Here is a 21,709-nt window from a genome sequence, read left to right as displayed (position 1 = left end):
CAATAATGTATCATGGGATTCATTCATTTTTTATTTCTAGAGAAATTTTTCTCTATTCTCATATCAGGAAATACAAATATTCTGCTACTTTTGTAGCTTGAAAGAAAAATCAAATTCAAAACATTCACAACACACAGATCACAAATAATCAGCATCAAAAAAAAAAAAAAAAAATATAAACGAATGAAATCGGGCTGTCAACTTTTGATTCAGTGAAAATGAAAGGCTCCAATTTAAACTTTGATGTTAATTTTGAAAGTTCGTAACTCCAATAAATCGAAATTCTAACATTATAATTTAATTGTCGGTATTTTTTATTTTAATTTATGGAACAGTGAAAAGACAATTTCATTTTTTTTCCAACCAAACCATACACATTGGATGACAACACAACTATCACTGGCCACCATCATAATCACGAATGAAACCAGAATCTAATGGAAACAATGTATAACGGAGCCGGATTCCATATCAATAATCATTGAATTGTCAAACAGTAGAACATTTTGAACAATTCGATTCGTTTCGAATTTCATTTCTCAATCGAATAAGGATCCGATACCCGTATATATTTTATTATTATATTTGTATCGAATTTGTTCTATAGAAACAAAAACGAGAAAAAAAATGTTTTAAATTACGTTTGTTCTGTAATTATATGATGATGATGATGATGAAGAAGAAAACTGAAATCAGAAATGAAATGGCCATAGAAAAAATGATAACCAAACGAATGAAATGAGAAAAAAAAACGAATTGTATCGAAAACAATGATAAGAGAAAGATTTTTTTTCCCGTTATAATAATATCTTAGAACATTGACATCAATTATCATCGATAAGATGATGATGATGATGATGATGGGGAAGTAAAAGAAAAAAAAAGTGATACCCGGCTACACCCGGTGTATAATTTTGTATCATTGGATTTTTTTTTCTCATCGTTTTTTTTCCAATAGTAATGGGAAACACCCTTTCTTTCATATTGATATAATATCAATTTTCAACAAAATTGATATCAAACGATAATTATTTATTATTATTATTATTATCATTCGATTCGATAGTTTCGTCCATCATTAATGGAATTCGAATGACAAAAATTCGGATAATCATAATACACAATGGGTTTAAAGAATTGCAATTATAATTACTGGCTCCAAGTGTGTGTATGGAATGTTGTTAAAATTTTAATTGTGCATTAAAACTAAGACTTATATCAGAGACATCTCCATCATCACAGTAATCATTATCATCATCATTATTGAACATAAGGGCTGGTGATATTACATGATGATCACAAAAAAATGGACTTATTGAATTCATGGCCATTTGTTGTTGTTGTTGTTGTTGTTGTGGCTGCTGCTGCTGCTGCTGTTGATTACTAATGATTGGTGATGGTATCGATGTAGATGACAATTTTTCCATAAAATAAATATTACGCGTCAAATGTCTGATTCGATCAATCTTTTTACAATCCATTCGTTGTAATTGCTGTTTTATCTCTGTGAACTTGTTAATTTTTCTCAATAATAATTGATTTTCGACTGTTATTGTACGATATTGTTGATGAATATCATGATTCTGATTCTGATCATCGTTTGATTTCATCAATAATTGACGAACATTTTCCAATTCTTTTTGTTTGTCAAGTTTTTGTTTAGCCACTTCATATTGGCATTGTTTTTCATCAAGTATTGCCATTACATTCGATTGTATGGATTGATTATTCAAACATTTATTCGTTAAATCAATGATTGTTTGAAGTTTCTACATGAAAATAAATTTTTGAAAAAAAATTCAATAAATGAAAAAAAAACATAATGTAAATATTGATAATTACCTGCATTTTAATTCGTTTCAAATGTTCAATCGATTGTTTTCTCAATAAATGACGATAATAATCTTGATGAATTTGATTGATTTTATCATCAAATCTGATTAGATTGAAACGATCATCATTTGAACCAATTATACTTGGATAAAGTGAATGATTAAATTGCCGAATAAGATCAATATAACCACCACCATCACCACCAACACCACCATTGTTTTCATTATCGATTTGTTTCTTGATCAATGAAAAATATTTTTCAATACTATTTGGATGATATTTTTCGGTTAATTTTATGGCAATCGGATTCCATATGGTGAATGGAAGAATTTCGATTAAAAATGATTTATATGAATCATCATCATCATCATCATCATCAACATCATCATGATCATGATTATGGCCATTGTTATTATTATGGTGAATAACCATTGATAATAAACAATGGAATAAATTTTCAAAAGTTTTTTGTTGAAAAAAATTGTCTAAATTTTCCATTTTTTTTTTTAGTTGGAAAACAAAACACAGGAATTTTTCTTCAATTAAAAACAAAAAACAAAAAAAAAATTTCGAGCCAAACAAGTCAAAATCACAGATGATGATGATGTGCATATAATAGGTATATATTAGTAATCAGGTCAATAATCAAAAAAGCAAAAAAAAAGCGAAAAACAAAACAATGCTGCCGTTTTAAAAAATGAAAAATTATCTCAATTTTTTTATTTTCTTTTGCTAACAACAACAACAAAAAAAATAATCAAACCAAGCAAAAGAATGAATGAATGAATGGAAAAAAAATTAGAAAATGATGAATGATCATTATGAACGTTGATAATCTAGCCTCATCATCATCATCATCATCTGATAACAATAACAAGAACAAAAAGCAGAAAAAAATGTAGCAAAATAGCGCACACATCCCGAAGAATCAGCGCTTTCCAAACTTCCCAACAGCATGTTGGCAGTAAAATTTTTCCACGGACCACAGTTTGGATATGGCTGATATATATACTATATATCTATAGATAACCAATTTCAATCATTTCTCAAATCATTTCGTTTTATTATAGCAGATTTCATCCTGAGACAGGTTGTTGTTGTTGTTGTTGTTGTTGCTGTTGGAACACATTAAATCTCAACAATGAACATGCAATGAAATGAATGAAAAAAAAATTGTTAATGAATAATTGTGTAACCAAAAAGAAGATTTATGAATTTTTATTTGAAGAAAAATTTTCCCAAAAACGCAAAGCATCCATTATATAATCGGAGAGAGAGATAGTGAAAGAGAAAGAGAATGACTTGGTATGACAATGACAAGAGACACGGATGAACACGGCATACCACATTAAATTCATGTAATTCATCATTCTGTTGTTCGAATTGAAAATATTTCTTTTGTATTCGAGAGAGAGAGAGAAAGTAAAGCTTCCGGAATACCAATTTTTGTTTTTTTTTTAATTTTTATTTGCTGCTCCTGTTACTTGTTTCATCATTGGTCGTTTATTAAAATTCTGGTTCTTGAGTCAAGTCTTTTTTTGTTGCTGTTGTTTTTTTTATTCTTCTATTTGAACAATTGTCTTTTTGAATGAAGAAGAAAAAAATTTTTTTTTTATAGAATTTGGATTCTTTTTTGTTGTTGTTGTTGTTGAATGAATGAATATGGGAGAGAAAAACAATTAATTAATTAACAGAGAATACAATGAGAAAGAAATCGATGAGAAAGAGAAAGAATAAACTTTTTTTTCTGTTTTGGTTTTCTTTTTTCATTGTTTTTTTTTGTATTGAATATATGACCATTATATATGGTTCGTTGTTGAAGGAAATTTTCTCATCGGTCTTTTTTTTTGTTTGTTTGTCATAAAATTCATAAACTCTCTCTCGCTCTCTCAATTTTTGATTTTGCTGATCACAACAAATGGCCTGGCAACAAATTCCTACGTTGAAAACTTTGTCATTTTCAAACATTAGATAATTCATAACAGCAGAGAAAAAAAAAGTTGAAAATGAAAACAAATGGCTTACAGGTAATTTAACCATACACACACCCACACACACACACACACACACAGAGAGAACGTGGATGTAAACTTTTCAATTTTAAAATTTTTTTCATTTATTCATTTTTTTTTGGATCTGTATATAATTGAAAATGTGAAAAAAAATGTAAAAAACAACCGAAAGTTCCAAACAAAAAAAACATTCACCATATCAAAAAAATGCCAGTCCCATTTCTTAGTTCCACAGTTCAATATGGAGAGAATCCCAAAATTTCATTCTCTCAATATCCATAGGATGATATTATCATCAAATAACAAACGATGATGATGATGATGGCCAATGATTAGAATTATCTCAATCATTATTATTATTTGGATAAAAAAAGTCTAAAGTCCAAATATCCTTTATTATTATTATTATGTGTCAATTATTTATATCTTTGATCATCAAAGACATGGACAAGAAAAAGACACTATCATTTGTGTTCATACGATACGATAATACAATCTAGCTCAAGTGATGATGATGATGATGATGATGATTTGGTGATTGAGATCGGATATTATTCCAATAATAATAACGATAATCGTGTTGTTGTGACAAGAATTTTTTTGTTTGTGATGATGATGATGATCCAAATGACCAATTTCGATAATAACAAATACCATATGATACTAATACTAATAATAATCATAATGATTGTTCATTTACGATATCTAGCTATTTTTGAAACACGATAAATGACAATGATGATAATAACAACAAAGTTCCATCATCATCATCATCATAAAATGAATTCTTCAAAACAATATGGTTATTAGTCTGGAACAATTGCAAAATGTTGAAAAAGAAGCATTTTGGTGGAATTCTTGGTTGTTGTTGTAACAGAGTATGATCATTCTTGTCTTATTTATTCATAGAAATTCTGTTATAACCCAAGAAAAGAAAAACCAAAAAAAAAAAAAAAAAAAAAAAAAGAAAAACGGTCATCATTTACAATCAATCTTAGTCTATAATATAGATAAATAAATAATCATTCCTATATTCAACTCACTTGTGATCTTTTACTTACTTTACTTGACATTTTATTTATTTTTTTTCTTCTTCGATACAAGAAAGTGTCATACGGTGTATGGTCTGCTTGTTAAGAGAATAAAAGTTAAAAGAATATGGGCGCGAATGAAAAAAAAAATAAAAAATGAGAATTTCCGTGGACAACACAAGCTTTTTACCGAGAAGTTTTTGTTTTTGGTTTGTTTGTTTTTCATTGAAAAAAAGTCTTTTTTTTTGTTCAGAAATATCGTTGTTCAATAAAATAATCGATCCATTTAAAGTCAACGTCAAGTTGATTTTGTGTGTTTGTGAATGAACTATGAATGATAATCGAAAAAGATTTTCCACTTTTTTTCAAGTGTTCAAATAAAATTGACAATGGAGAATTTTGTTTGTTCTGTAATTGAAACAACGAATGATGATGATGATGATGACAGCAATAGTGGATGATTTCTCAAGTGTTTAATGATAAATTTCCATGATACCTTCATATAGGTACAAGTTGAATGTACCACTTGAATGATATATAAATTGCTATTATAACCACATTCAGAAGAAAATTTCTAGAAATGATAAAGTCAATAAATAATAAATTGTAATTAATTTCCGGAAATTTTCGTTATGATATATTTTGTAAAATCGATGAATCCACTCCCCATGGATTCAATCATCATCATCAGATTTGAAAAAAAAATCCAAATTGATCAAGAAAATAAAAAACTGGACAAGAATCTGCAAATGATGATGATGAAAAAGTTTCATTTTTTTCTATGGATAAAAAAAAAATTTTTCACTATAGCAATCATCATTATCATCAAAAGTCATGGACCTAAAACACATGTGGAAATAAAAAAAAATGGTTCCATCTGAATTACTGTCAATAAGACACACGCACAAAAGAAAAATCCATTTGAAGAAAAAACTAGCTAAAAAAATCATTCACAACGGGACATTATGGATCATTTGGCAAAACAAAATGATTGACTTGAAATGATGACTTGAAATGATGGTTGTTACTTTGTATCTTCCAAAAATCTTTATTTTCATAAATCATGATTGATCCAATAATCAATCTGAGTGAATTTAAACAAAACAAAACAAAACAAAAATGGAAGCTCATCAATATCGTTTGAAAAATTTTGGATCCAGAAATCAGATGTCTGTTTGATGATGATTTTGGAAATTTTATTTGTTTATTATTTTCATTCCATTTTATCATAATACAGTCTTCTATACTATTCTATTTATTGAATTATATTCCAACAACCATTTGCTGAATTTACTGATTCTTTATCGATAAGATTTCGATCATAGTCATTGTGATCATTTCTGATTCTTCTCACGGTATCATCATCGATTTTATCCATATACAAACAATACAGACACAAATACAATGATCCAATGATGATGATGATGATCATCATCATAGCAAATGAAATGAAACGAAGCTATAATAGAGAAATAGAGTAAAAAAAACCAAACGAAACCAATTCATTGAGAGTCAGCATAAAATCTTATTCTGTTGTTGTTGTTGTTATTAGAATTATAATGAACATACACGATCCACACACACACACAAACAGCAATAACAACAAAGAAATATAAAAAAAAGAAACACAAATGTTTTGATGAAGATGAAGATTGAGAATTAAAATCACATTAACCACACACACACACACACAACACAACAAACACAGAAAGAAGATTGTCTATTATAAAATCAGAGAAGAAACCAGAAACAAATTCTAAATTCAACAAGAATCAACACAAACAAGAATTGGTTATTTGGTTTCAATCGTGTAAATCGTTTTTCGATTTGATTCAATGTTTTCAATGATGATGATAATAATAATAATGATTTCTTCTTATTGTTTTTTCGAATTCTTTAAAAAAAAATTCTCATCCACCCACCATTCTCTTTTATTTCTGACAAATCTGACAGATCTAAATAAGAAAAAAATGAACTAGAATAAAATATATGGCAAGCATTTGAAAAAATTTTCAAATTTGCTTGAAATAAACGGTTTTTTTGCAGCTACAACCAGACACTGATTTCCGGTTCGATCATCATCGTCGTGATATTAATTATGAATGTTTAAAATACCATGAAATGATGATGATAATATTTTTTTTTTTGATACATGAATAGAATTGGAATATTTTCAATACTGAGATCGTAATGTATCATCGATTCATCGATAATCGAATCAACAACAAACAAGCGATCACGAATTATTATTCTTTGTGGCCGAAAACAGATTAGAATAGGGTGGGAGGAGACCAATGAATGAATGATGTGTATATTCTAGTATGGATCGAAATTGAAATTCAATACTCGAACTTGCATATCGAGTGGATAAAAAAAAAAAATTTTTCTCGGACAATTTGAAATTCAAATTTTTCACTGCAGTTATATACAACACATTACCATATAGAAAAAGTCAAAATTTAGAATATTTTGTTGCTGTTGTGTTTTGTTCATCTGATTTGTGTGTACGTGCTTGCTTGCGTGTGTGTGTATCATATCCATGGAATCCATATTATGGAAATTTTCATTTCTTTTTTTTTCGTTTCGTTTCGTTTCGTTTCATCGTTTGTTATTTGTTCATGATTGGATGTTTTCAATCATGTTGTCTTGTCTTGTTGTTACATTATGATGAACAAAAATAGAAAAAAAATGGTAAAGAAGAAAAAATTTCGATACAGAAAAAAAAGGAAAAAAACATTCCATTGTCGTTGTCAAACATTGTTATTATCGAGGCGAACACAACAAAAAAATCGAGCTCGTGTTGAATGCCAAATGAACATCGAATTTATAGTTATTGGTTGTTGTTGTTTTTTTTTTGTTATGGATGAATCATTGAATGGATTTATATCCAAACCGAAGGATTTCGTTATTGCCATGATGATGATGACGATGATGATATTCATTCACGAATTGTAGATTTTTATCCATTTTTATCTTTTGTTCCAACAACAACAACAACAACAACAGTGATCGTGTGACTTATACTTGAAATAATAAAATGAACGAATAAAGAATTCATGTCAATTCAATGCACAACTTTAAATTTATATAATGGTAACAAACAAACAAACAAATTTTTTATTCCATGTGAAGAAAGAAAAAAAAATAACTTTCATTCACTTTTCTCATTCATGTTGGAAAATTTTTTTTTTCTTAAGTTTGAGTTTCGTTGTTGTTGTTGTTGTTGTTGAATTATTATAAAAATTTCAAATCACGTTCATGGATCCATAATAACCGAGCTGGGGATAGTGAAATGGATCGATTGAGAATTTGTGTTTGTAATAACAAACACAAAAGCATATTGTTTTTCGATTCTTTGTGTTTCTATTTATTCTTGAAACCCGTGTTGAACATTTTAGTTCATTTCATGTTTAGAATTTTTTTTATATATATTCGATTCTTCGACAATTCAATGAATTCCATAAACTGACCATTCACTATATTGAAGTGAATAGGAGTTTGTTTTTTCAATTATTGAACATGTGAAAAAAAAATTCGAATCTTTATATGGATATCGTTCACATAAAAAGTACATCAAAAATTTTTGATTTTAGAAAAAAAAATTGTCAAATTTTAACTTGAAAATTTTTTTTCATCATCATCATCATCATTTGACATTAATTAGTATCATTGTCTTGTGCAATAACAAAATCAAACCAGGCGAAATTAATTTCAATTCCGAGATTTTTTTTTTCTTGTTTAACCATCACCAGAAACAAAATATAGAAACAAAGGAAAAAAAATTACAAGAAAAAAAATAAAAAACAAAACTCAATTCAATAACCAGAGTTTCATTCATGTTGTGAATCCGACAAACAACAACAACGACAAAAAAAAATCTACTAGATCCTCCTGAATACAGAAGTCGAATCTTGTTCTTGTTGTTGATGATGATAATGGAAGCAGTCAAGTGTTGTTCAAACATCAAAATGAAACAAACCAGTCATTTTAGTCAGTCAACTCAGTGATGATGATAATGATGAAATTAAATTAAATGTCTTCGTTTGTCTCTCTCCCTCTCTCATTCTCTTCCTTCGTATGTGTGTGTGTAACAAAAAGAAAAATTTTTTTCTTTTTTTGTTCGTTTTGTTTCATCATTTCGGAATCTCTTTTGTTTCGAAACACACACACACACAAAAAAAAGTCACACTCAGCGGTGAATGAAGGCAACGGGATGAACACCAATTCAATTATCATCACCACCGTTGTTGTTGTTGTTGTTATTCATAATAAAGAATTCTCCATTCTCCAAGAAAATTTTTTCTTCTTTTTTTCGTCATTGATGATGATGAAACAATTCCGGCCTAGTGAATTCAAACATTTTTTTTGTCTTCAAATAACGTTTCATTTGATTCTATAATTCTTCATCATCATCCTTATAGTTTGTTGTTGTTGTAAATGTTTGCCTGGTGCTAATAATTATCATGAAAATGATGATGATGATGATGATGATCGTTGTCGTCATCATTATCAGTGATTATAAAGTTGAGAAAAGATAGAAATTATATTCCAGTTCGATGATTTTGATCATTGTTTCAGAGGAATTTTCTTTTTCTTCTTTATTTTTTCCGTTTGTTTCGTTGCTCACACACACACACACACACACACACACACACACACACACACACACACACACATACGATTTCGAGATCTTTACAACATTGGATGGCAAAAAAAAAAAAAAAACTCACAGTCACACCAAATATATATCGTGGAGCCGTAGGCGGTAAATGTGTCCGAACAAAAGTAGAATATTAAAAAAAATATGAATAACGATGATGATATGGCGCTTCGATCAGCGATGAATATTGTTTTCAACCATAAGTCCGACAATGACCGGGCCAAATATCTAACTGTTCTGTTTCCATCGGATGAACCTTGAATGTTAATTTATCATTTGCAAAAAAAAAAAAAATCAAAAAATAAAAATTGACATAACATGTAAACACCGAAGTTACATACCGAACGGATAAGAGATGAAAACTTTTTTGTTGTTGTTGTCGATGTTGTTGTTGTCAGTGTTTCCTGTTAGTTGCTGTTGACCAACTTAGCTGTAACAAAATGATTTTTCCATTCCCCAACACGATAAAAATGAAATACAAATGAATGAATTGACTACGCGATTGAATCTGGGTTGAATTTTAATCAAATGTCTGTTATATATAAAAAAAAGAAAAAATAAAAAAAAAATAAATTCAGATTCTTAAAGCCATTCATTCATATAAAATTGAATTATACTAGATTGCTACATACCACAGACTAGAATAGAATTGGACGAAAATTTGTAGATATCAATTGTAAAAAAAAGAAATAAAGATGGTGAAAAAAAATTCATATTCAAATTGAATCGGTTTGATTATCATCATCATCATCATCATTGGCATTGTCATCATTGTTGAATAGATAGTGATAGAAAATTGGCTCCACAGAATATATTTATTTCATCTTCTTTGATCATTGTTATCAATTCATGCTATACCAATATGATGATGATGATGGTGATGATGATGATGATGATCTAATCAACGAGACAATCCAATTCCTATTGAAGCAGTAAAAGAAAGAAAAAAATGAAAAACGAATGACAATAATAATGAAGAGATGGCAAAACGAAAAGAAATTCTTATTCAAATTCGAGACTAACTTGGTTGTTGGATGTGAAAAAATTTCCATTCTCCATTCAATTTGATGATTCAAATTAGATTCAATTTGAAATTGCTTTCCATCTGCTTGTTTGTGTTTTCTTCATTTCATGTCTCTTTGTTTAGTTTGGATATATGTTCAGTTTCTGTGTTCAATTTTATTTTTTTTTTGTTGTAGAGATAGTCAGTATAAAATTGTTGTTTCTGGGTTGAATCAAACGATAATGTGTTTGATGATGATTGAAAAGAAAAGAAATTTGAAAGAATATCAACGATGATGATGATGATGATCATCGACGACGACAATAAAATTTTTTTTTTATTTTTTTTTTTTTTTTGAAACTATGTTCACATTATATCTGGTTTTTTGATTTGTAACAGAATCTTGTTTGTTGGAATTGTTCATATTGGAAATTGTAGAACCAGATTTTTGGATACCAGAAAAATGAAAAAATTTTTTTTTTTGAGAAAGGAAACGGGCTCCCACATGGATGATGTTTTTTATGATGCAACACAAACCACCACCATCATCATCATCGTATAGTACATTTTACAAATTATCTTTATGGCCATTCGAATGAAAAAACAACAACAGTGAGTGTTGTTGACCGAAAATACATTTTCGTTGTTGGTTGGTTGGTTGGTTGGTTGACTGACTGACTGACTGCTTGAATGGGGAAATACATTTTTTCAGGCTTTGTGCGTCACACATTTATGGCAGACGATGATGATGATGATGATTATGGCCAATGAGGAGTGAAGCAAACAAGAATAAACGATAGAATTTCTATGTTATTGTTGAATTTTGAAAAAAAAGAATAAAAAAAAATTTATGATCAAATAGGAAATGTTTCAAAATACTACAATACCATTTTTTCTGATATAGAGAGACCATGAGGATGATTAGCCATCATCATCATCATCATCATCATCATTATCATTCGAAATGATGATCAATAATAATGATTCACATTTTGTTCCGGTTATGATGATAGTGATGGTGGCCACAATATCTGACATTTAGTGGTTTTAAGAATTTCCGTTTTCAATTTTTTTTCTCTCTCTCTGACTCTCTATTTCTCTTCACAGAAATCAAAATCAGAATCGGAAACGAAAAAAAAGGAAATTCAAAAAAAAAAACTGAAAAAGATTGACATCTCATCCAGAATTATGAACGAAGGAATTTCGAGAGAGAAAAAAATTTAAATAAATTTTCAAAACTGAAAATGAAAAATTAAATTTAAAAAACATCAAATTTTTTATATGTTCCAAAAATATTACCATCGACCATCATCTTGGACGCGTTGTCGACCTTTTGGCCACTTTTTTTTTGTTTTAACGTATTGATTATTTCGATGTTTTTTTTTCTCCATGGATTTTCTATTCACCAACCGATATCGATCATTGATCGATGTGTGTGTGTGTGTGTGTATTGAACAAACTATATGAAGAAAAAAAATCAATTGTAACATAGGCAAATAAGTCAAAAACGAAAGAACGAAATTTCAATTAATTACCCATCTTAACGATCCAGGAACAAGAGAGAGAGAGAAAAAAAAATCCGACGGTGTGGAAGAAAATGTGTGTATTATTATAAGACAAAGTGAATGAAAAGGGAGGGGGATTGGAGAAGAATTCGAGTTCGAATTCCATTTCGACTAACATTGACCAGAATTAGTTAAAGTAGGGATGAAACAAAATAAAAAAAATTGTTCGAAATGTTTTCTCTCGAATGGCTCAATCAATCATTCCCTATAGGAGTGAACCAAAAAGATTTATCCAACGTACAGCAACAACAACTGAAGAAAAATAGAGCGGATAAACCAGAGAAAAAAAAGTTGGCCGTCCAAATCGAAAATTATTCAGTATCGAAAAAATGAATGAACTCAATGTTTGGCCTATATATTTGTATATTATGTATGTCTATCGTTTTTTTTGGTGTATTTTATACGGGCAATGAAAATGAAAAAAGTTTTCATCTTTTCGTATGAAATTTGGTTTATTCAACAAACAATGAAACAACTTGCCAGTTGAATCATCGAGAGGTAATGTGTGTGTGTGTGTGTGTATGTATTTATTTACAATCTAATTTACAAGTCAAAACATCATTTAAGACCGATAAAAGTTTCTTTTTTTTCTGTCAAAAAGTTTAAACGATGAACTTGAATGATTTTCATCATTCTTTTTGACTTTGCAAAACAGAAAATTTGATTTTGATTGTGTGTGTTACTTTTAAAATTTTACAACAGAATATATATTCTTCGAAAATAGAATCAATGTATTTTGATACCAGTGGATAGTGCTGCCATCTGCGAATAGATTTTATTGGCCATTCAAAAAAATATTCGAATTTTATTGCGTGCCACAATGATAGTATCCATTTTTTCGGATTCTATTTGAAATTCAAATGAAAAAAGTTTGCTTGCGATTAATTTGATTGGCAAATGACAACAAAAACAACAACGGAAAAAAGTTTTTTCCCTTGCCAATTATTATTATTGTTATTACTGTTATCGTCATCATCATCATCATCATTTTGGAATTCAATTATTCAATGCCATTCAACGATCAATTCTATCGGACATTCCGTTCGGTTCTAATTACCTTTCATTTTTAAACGTCTAATTATGAGCCCAAACCAGATAAGACAACATAATAAATTCAAACTAATCAAAAATCAATTCCAAGTTATGGAAAACGAAAATTTTGTACCTACCATCGCTACCACCACCACCACCAATGATGTGACAGGTCTTATGATTGATTGTTTCGTGATGATTTCGGTGAATCTTCGTTTATCTATTTTTTCGTGAATTTTGAATTTTTAATATGAAAATCTAACATTCATATAATAATGTGGACAGAAAGAATTCCCTTTTTTAACGTTGATTGAATTTTGAATCATTTTGCCACATTTTTCTTATTTTCCATTCGGTCATGGAAATTTGAAATCATCGAAGATTAAAACCAGAAAAAATAGTCTATATATAGAACTTGAATTGATACAAATTTGCAATTACAAACACAATCATAAAAAGTATATGGGCGACTTGGAATCTGATTCAATTCTACGATAATGATGACGGTGTTATTATTATTTTTTCTCTTTCAACATTCAGACAAATTGAATCTACCGAAATGACGACAATGATGAGAAAAAAAACGATTTGAATTGAGTCATCAACAACAACAGCAACAAAATTGAAGACGGATAATAATAGCATTTGATAAGTTTTGGGTTGGAACCGTTTTTTTCTCTCGTTGATTTGTTTTCCGTCAAAAACTCCTTCAATTGAATATTCTATGTGTTTTACTAATTCAGATAGCAAAAAAAAAAGTTAAGTTCATCATCATTAAATTTAATGACATAATCAAACTTTTTTTTTCATTTCAATTTTAATCATTCACAGAATGTTGCAATCGAAAAGGATGAAATTCATTTGTTTTGAATACGAAGATTTTGCAATGAACGTCGAATACCTGCAGCATAATTAACATGAATATTTTCAAAATGATTCAATGCACGTTCAACAATGAATTCATAACAATATTGTAAATCACTGGCAATATTCAAATGAAGACGTTCCCGTTCTGATTGATCAAAACTTAAATATAATTGCCGTGGCTGTGTATAATTATCCTCATCACCTGATTCAAAACGATCAATATCGGTTGTGGTCACATGTGTACGTAAATCATTCGAACCGATCGGGTCATCACGATTATTATCGAATGAATTTGGCCAAAAATTAGGTGCACCACCTTGATTGTCGCCAGTCATCATTGCACCATCACGTTCTGTTGGAGCAATTACTGGTACGATTGGTCGATTCACTGGGATCAGATTAGAATTTACGCCAATTCTATTCAAACGAAAAATCAAAAAGATCGATATGGACCACACTCTTTTATGAATGAAAGGATTTCAAATAATACTGACCTATAGCGATGAGCATCAGCATAGGCAAATACTCGAGCCTGTAGCACTTTATCGGGTGAAAATTCAATACCTGGTACACGATTCGATGGACTGAATGCTAATTGTTCAACTTCGGCATGATAATTCTTTGGATTTTCATCTAATGTCATTCGACCAACTTCAATATACGGGTAATCATTCTCGGGCCAAGTTTTTGTCAAATCAAATGGATTAAATTCAAAACGTCGTGCTTGATCATAGGTCATTATCTGTACGTAAAGCGTCCAACTGGGATATTGTTTTCGTGCAATCGAATCATACAAATCGTGAACACCATAATCTGGATCATTTGTAACCAATTGATTTGCCGTATCGACATCCAAATTCTTCACACCTTGATTAGTTCGCCAATAGAATTTATTATAGACCGGTTCATTTTTACTGTTGACCAATTTATACGTATTAGAACCCCAACCATCCATATGACGGAAGCCATCCGGTATGCCTTTATCACTATACATCCATGTAACCTGATGTAGTGATTCCGGTCGTAATGTGAAAAAATCCCATCGTGCATTATAATCCAGAAGATTAGTTTGTGGATTACGTTTCTGTGAATGTATGAAACGCATAAAAAAATGTGGATCACGAATAAAAAATACCGGCGTATTATTGCCAACAAGATCCCAATTTCCCTTGTTCCGTATAGAATCGAATGGCAAATCCACGAACATCACGTACGGTATCGGCTGAACCCCGTTCACGTGCTACGGTTGAAAATCGTGCCGCTACACGTGTTCGTTTACCCAATTGACTGAATAGGCCAGCACGACAATATTTGGTGATTTCTGTGTTAGTCACTTCGAAATATCCGAATGCCCCAGCACCTTTAGCATGAACAACTCGTTCCGGTATTCGTTCACGATTAAAATGTGCCATTTCTTGAATAAATGTTATATCATCCAATAACATCGGACCACGTGGACCAACGGTTATGACATTACGAAAATCACCAACACGACTACCAGTCGATGTTGTTATGTATTGTGGCTATTATTATTATCATACCATTACATAATCATTCAAATTAATTAATGATGATGTGAAATACCTTTTGGCCTTGGTGTTCACGGGCATATTGTTCCAATTGATTAGCACCAGGATCATTCGATGGATAATAGCTTACATTATCTGGTTCCATCGTCAACTATGAACTTTGTTTGATCGAATAATAATTTGAATCTCAAATTGATTTGAATAACGAATGTCAATGAGCCAACTATCTATATATACTCGAATGATCATCATAGCCATAATTAAAGGTAATAAAAAAAATTTAATCCAAATAATTGAACAAAAAATAATAATAATAATTTCATTTCATAATCCCATTTCCTCATGCTTTAGAAGTGCCCAGAAAAAAACTTGTGAAATTCCTAAAACACCATATCGATTATTGAGCCTCGACCAATGTCCGGTGTTCTGATGTAATATATGGACGTAAATGACAACAATAAAAAATCGAATGTCATAAACACACACACACACACACTGGCGACTACGCCCAACTGATCAATCAATGAATAAAATGGGTTTCGCCCTTAAATTCAATACAATATAAAAATATAAACAAAAAAAAAACAAATTGATTTCGTTCGTCCATTTAATTTAATGACCATGGATATTATTATATTTGTTCATCTAGTCTAATGTTGTCAAACACCTGTAATCGACGGAACCATAATAAAATGAATGGTGATAATGACGCATGGAAAACGAAACAAACAACCATATCTATGATCATTATTGAAATGGCGACTTTACGACCATTCATTGTATTTATCTTGAATTACATTGTATCCAATATCATCATCATTATCATATAATTGTGTATTGAGACGCCTTTGTATTGTGATGAATTTTTTTTCAACAATTTCAATGACGTAATTAGCCAATCTATTCGAAGCTATTAATATGTAAATGAACAACGAGATAGAAAAAAAAATTCAAATTCTCTTCGACGATGACAACAACAATAATTTTTTTCCCAAATGTTTATAATAAGCAAATATATCCACTTTAGCCAACATTTTTTTTTTGTTTGCATCTCAATGATGGAACACAGAAAAAAAAACTTCAAAAGTAATCCGACCGTAAAGCTATGATGATGATTGTGATAATCGAATCAATTCTTTAACAGAATCGAACAAAAAAAAAACAAGGAAACAATACATGAGGAAATTCATAGCATCCGATATCCGATTAAAGTGAGAAAAATTTCAAAACACTTTTTCCATGGCGAAGCAATAGAAATATTTTTTCCAATAGTGATCATTGATTCATGAACAGAGAACAATGAAATTGATAATAATAATTAGATCAAATGCAAAATTGAAAGCAGCTTTTTTTTCATTGTCTCCATAAAAATTCAGTGTTTAACAAGCAAAAAAAAAATTGATCCATACTTACGGGCAATTCTCTCATCGCTCTTTTTTTTGTGGAACATTGAATCAAAATCCAATTCACCAGAACAACAAACTGAAATGATAAAAATGACGCATATCATATCGATTTTTTTTTGTTCTTTTCCATTCGAATCATCATTATTTGATTGTTGTTTTGGATGTGAATCGATCCGATTCGAAATGTTTATACGGAAAAAAAATTTTTTTTTTTTCACAACGACAAATTTTCAAGAAAAGAAAACCCATCATAATAATCACATTCATTGATAATGGTAATGAAATGAAACATTTCATTTCATTTCAATTCAATGAACACGATGAATTTTTTTTCTACTATTAAAAATGAAAATTTTCATTTTACACAACACCAACAAGAACAAGAACAAGGCTGATAATAATAATGCATCAACAACAACAACAAGAAGCCAGTTGAAAAAAAATCGAATTCAAATGTTAACGAATCTAGAAATTTTTAAATTTCGTTTTGTCGCTTCAATATGATTTCCTCCTTTAAATATTGATTTTTTTTCTTGTCTTGTTTTGATGATGATGATGATGATGATACCAATTGTATGTTATGGATGACAATCAATCATTAGACCGATGGATTGACGATCATCAAATTTAATGTGTCGATTCCAAAACCAAAAATAGCAGCCTTTTCTAAGTCATTTGCATCTTCAATTCATTTCCAGTTAAGTGCATTGCATAAATTCAATATAAAAAAATGTATTCCATGATCACATATTAGAATATAAAAATGGAAACAAAAAAAACCAAAAAGAATCACCAGAAAAAAATATGCAAATTAAACAATTCATTCGCGATGCTAATGATGATGATGATAATGATGGCGATTCCAGCGTTCCCGAAAAAAAATGACATGACACTCATGTGTCATAAATATCGTATTATCATTATCATCATGGTCGATGTCTTTTTTCCGTTAATTTTTTTTATGTTAAATTTCAATTTCAAATCAAAAAAAAAAAAAAAAAAAAACGAGGATCATCTGGTTTCTCTGATGAAGGGAAATTATCGTCATCATCATCATTATCATTATTATGACACTGCAAGCAAACCGAATTTTGAAATGGATGCACTCATCATTCATTCTGATCATCCAATCCGATTCGAACCAGAAAAAAACCCGAAATATTAAATGTATTATGAAGAAGAAGAAGAAGAAGAAGAAAAAGAAAGAGAAAAAAAAGTAAAATCTTATTGTTATGATTGCCCATAATATATTATATGCAACAACATTGGAAAGTAGAAAAGAAAATTTCTTATATAATAATCGTTTTTATGTTTCTTATATTCTAATTCTTTATGGTTCTAGAATCCAGCTGAAAATGTATTTGCCGCATTATTCATATCCATATAATATATATGATACAAATAGATAAATTTTGTTTCGTTTTTTTTTCAATTCTCTCACTTTTTCTACATTATTATCCGGACAGGATTTGTCAGAATCCAAAATGTAAAAGAATGAAACGATTCTTTTTCCATCATCATCATTTGTTGGTTGTGCGATGATAAAGCATCTGACGATGATGATGATGATGATGATGATTACGACAACAACGACGACGACGACCAAGTGGATCATCATTCATCATCAAAACAAGAAAATTCACAAAATCACTATGATGATGATTATGATGAACATCATCATCATCTGAATCGATTTGCAAATGGTTTGTTGTTACATATAATATATAGAAACTAGGCCACAAATGGATCGAATGTTTTGAGATTCTCAAAAAAAAAAAAAAAAAACACAAATCGAATCTTTCAAGGGATGTAGAATGCGGGAACAAATTATTCTTCCATGTCACCCACATACACACACACACACACACACAACAATATCATCGTTTTTTTTTGTATGATTTTGGTTGAATTTGAAATTCAAAGAAAATTCATTTTCAATGTACAATTTTTTTCATGATTTGATGATGTTTTATGATTATTAATGGAAAAAAAACATTCATGACATTCGAATAAATGTGCGGTGAAAAGAGATGTAATAAATTTCATTCAATTAATGTCGATCATGTCAGAATTGATATTATCATAATTTGTTAATCTGTGTTTTGACTATGGAAATTTGAATAAATTTATCATGCTTTTTTGGGTATTGTCTTTTCATCCGAAGTGGTCGTAGTCGTTTTGGTCAATTCATATCGAGTACATTTATATGAATGAAATTTTGTTGGTATCGGTTCCGAATTCATTAGTTCATCTATCGATGTTGGTGATGAATATGGACATGAAATGGATTCACGTCGATTATCGTAATAATTTGAATCTGAAAACCAATATGAAAATGGCAAACGATCTACATGGAAACTATCTGGATGATGAAAATCGGGCCAAACTTTTGGAATTTGAAGATTATTATCATGATAATGATTACTATGAATGGCCGATGATGAAGATGGTCGTGGCTGTTGTTGTTGTTGATGTAGCTGCTGTTTTCGATGGCCAGTAGTGACTGGCATGGATGTTCGTCGACGAAATCCATGATTCGGTGGTAATGGTGGTTTTTTCCAATTTGAATCATTTGTTGTTGAAATAGTAGCAGTATTTGTATGATTCGAATTTGAATCTTTGGGCATTTCATCTGATGATTTTTGAACTTTAATCTCAATTACTCGTGGTGATTTTCTGGATTCCGAATCTTGATTTTTTGTCGTCTTAGGTGATTTTGATTGATGTTTCAATGGATTATAACCGGGTACATCGACTGGTCTTTCATTTACCATGATGGTTGGAATCGTATATTCATCGAATTTTCCTTCACGATTCTTATTAATGATTGATGATCCTTCTTCCGACGACATGAATTTGTTCTGTGTTTGATGTTTCATGTGGCCACTATTATCAATTTCATCGAATGGACCATCATCTGAAACAATCGTTGATTCTTGTTGTTGCTGTGACTGTGTTTTAGTTGATTTTTTTTCATCGGTATTAGTTTCGGTTGGCGTACGAATTATTTCGAATGAACGATAAATATTTCTTTCGGATAATGGACGAAATCCATAACTATATGGATCATATTCATGATTGACGTTTGTTTCATTATGATGTTCATCATCATTTTTATGGCTAGCTTTTGATTCATTACGATTTATGTGTCCGACATTATTATTATCAATCAAATTATTATTCAAATCATTATTCGATGTTGTAGTTGTTTTTTTAAAAAATTTTTTCTCACTAGAACCATCAACATCATCATCATTATCATTATTATCACATTCATTAATATCTTTTTTCGTTGATGGTGATGCAATTTTTTTCATCGTATATTCATACGATACATATTCAGTATATTTTCGTGGCATCGTTTATTTACGAGAAAAAAAAACACCAATTTTTGAATATCAACACACAAGTAAAATGTGAAAAATAACCAAATAAAAAAAAACCAAACTAGACTATAATCATGACTTGAATAAGTTTTTTTTTCCAATTCCAATGGCCAAATAAATTCAGATCATTGAATTTCAGTTTCTCTTTTATTTTCAAACCATCATCATTCATTTAATTATGAATAATAATTATGATGACAAGGCATTTACTATGACGATGATGATGATGATGATGATGACGACGACGACGACGATATCAATTGATTGTCATGACATTGCCATAATGATGATGAAAATTTTTTATTATTGTTATGTTTCACTTTCAGCTTTTTTGTCCTTGAAAAAGAAATGAACGAATTTTTTTTTTCGATAATCATACCATCGACAAAATTAAATTGAACTGAATTGATGATTCTTCATTATGATCTAACGAGCTTGAAGCAATCGATCGATTGATCGATCAAATTGAATCAATCAAGCATGATGATTGAATTTGACACATGTATGTCTGTATGAAAAACAAAAAATAAATAAAAAACAAAACAACAACAAAAACAAAAATAAAGTTTGACAGTTTCAGGAATTGTGTTTTTTTTTGTTTTTGTTTTCGTGTTTGTTTCTAACATTTTTTACAAATTGAATATGACATGTTCAAGATATTCGAATTTTTTTTTGTTTTGTTTTGCATGTCCGATGTCAAAAAAAAAAAAAAAAAAAACGATACCCATGTGTGATTGATATAATGGATCCATTCGATACACACACACACACCGACGCAACCGATTCGATTCGTCCTTCACTAAGTCACCAATGAATAATAATAATAATAATAGGAAAAAAAACTTAAATTGATGTGCTACCCACCCAAAACACAAACAAAACATTATCATTGAGATTGAGTTTGAAAAGTATAGATTTTAATACCGATTAAAAAAAAACACAACCGATCGATCGATCGATTGTTCGGTGAATCGACCAACCGAAGAAGATAAATGATTCTTTGATCTAGAAAACATTATCGATAGAATCTCATTGTTCGTTTTATTTTGCCTTTATTTTCAAATAATAATAATAATAAAGAAGACGACACACACACACACACGTAAAACTAGAAAATTGACTTTTCACTAGATCCAGGAGTTGATTGTTGTTAGACAATTTCATCTCAAATAAAGATTGGTGAAACTTATTTATTTCACTTTTGTCAAATAATCAACTACCATATGAACGATGCGTCTATATGACGACGAGAACAAAGCAATTAAAATTCGATCTTTTTGATACGATACGATGAAAAAACGAACAGAATCGTGAACGAAAAAGAAAAAATAAAAGACGACAACGACGAATAAATTAAATGTCGAAACGATTCTGATTTTTGCCAC

At 29.8% G+C, this 21,709-nt stretch overlaps 3 protein-coding genes and 2 long non-coding RNA genes across 5 annotated transcripts; all 5 read right to left on the bottom strand.

The window, feature by feature from the left end:
* Positions 1-1,011: 1,011 nt before the first annotated feature.
* Positions 1,012-2,363, bottom strand: LOC124500651 (uncharacterized). The gene is made up of 2 exons (XM_047064747.2): positions 1,843-2,363; positions 1,012-1,769 (listed from the first exon to the last, which is right to left on the bottom strand). The coding sequence occupies exons 1-2, from the start codon at positions 2,329-2,331 to the stop codon at positions 1,182-1,184; spliced, it is 1,077 nt and encodes a 358-aa protein (XP_046920703.2). The 5' UTR covers positions 2,332-2,363; the 3' UTR covers positions 1,012-1,181.
* A 1,858-nt stretch (positions 2,364-4,221) lies between these two features.
* Positions 4,222-4,997, bottom strand: LOC124489892 (uncharacterized). Its single transcript, XR_006958821.2, has 2 exons — positions 4,907-4,997; positions 4,222-4,759 (listed from the first exon to the last, which is right to left on the bottom strand). It is a non-coding gene; the product is annotated as an uncharacterized LOC124489892 (long non-coding RNA).
* A 4,995-nt stretch (positions 4,998-9,992) lies between these two features.
* LOC142597443 (uncharacterized) lies at positions 9,993-10,655 on the bottom strand. The gene is made up of 3 exons (XR_012832170.1): positions 10,560-10,655; positions 10,169-10,457; positions 9,993-10,068 (listed from the first exon to the last, which is right to left on the bottom strand). It is a non-coding gene; the product is annotated as an uncharacterized LOC142597443 (long non-coding RNA).
* A 3,279-nt stretch (positions 10,656-13,934) lies between these two features.
* LOC124500503 (catalase) lies at positions 13,935-15,792 on the bottom strand. The gene is given in 4 exon segments (XM_047064586.2): positions 13,935-14,420; positions 14,498-15,171; positions 15,173-15,526; positions 15,588-15,792. Coding segments are annotated over 4 exon segments (1,545 nt in total). The 5' UTR covers positions 15,678-15,792; the 3' UTR covers positions 13,935-13,993.
* A 3,056-nt stretch (positions 15,793-18,848) lies between these two features.
* Positions 18,849-20,455, bottom strand: LOC124490279 (uncharacterized). The gene has a single exon (XM_075730539.1). It carries the CDS (start codon positions 20,295-20,297, stop codon positions 19,068-19,070), a length of 1,230 nt encoding a protein of 409 aa, XP_075586654.1. The 5' UTR covers positions 20,298-20,455; the 3' UTR covers positions 18,849-19,067.
* Positions 20,456-21,709: the final 1,254 nt, after the last annotated feature.

Source organism: Dermatophagoides farinae, chromosome 4 (assembly GCF_024713945.1).
Source record: "Dermatophagoides farinae isolate YC_2012a chromosome 4, ASM2471394v1, whole genome shotgun sequence".
NCBI classification, from domain to species: domain Eukaryota; kingdom Metazoa; phylum Arthropoda; class Arachnida; order Sarcoptiformes; family Pyroglyphidae; genus Dermatophagoides; species Dermatophagoides farinae.
This window is presented reverse-complemented; position numbering and strand designations above follow the sequence as displayed.

Coding starts and splice junctions, on each gene's coding strand:
- LOC124500651 (XM_047064747.2), bottom strand. CDS start 2,331: ATGGAAAATTTAGACAATTTTTTTCAACAAAAAACTTTTGAAAATTTA. Junction 1,770..1,842: donor TGAAACGAATTAAAATGCAG/GTAATTATCAAT, acceptor ATTTTCATGTAG/AAACTTCAAACAATCATTGA.
- LOC124490279 (XM_075730539.1), bottom strand. CDS start 20,297: ATGCCACGAAAATATACTGAATATGTATCGTATGAATATACGATGAAA.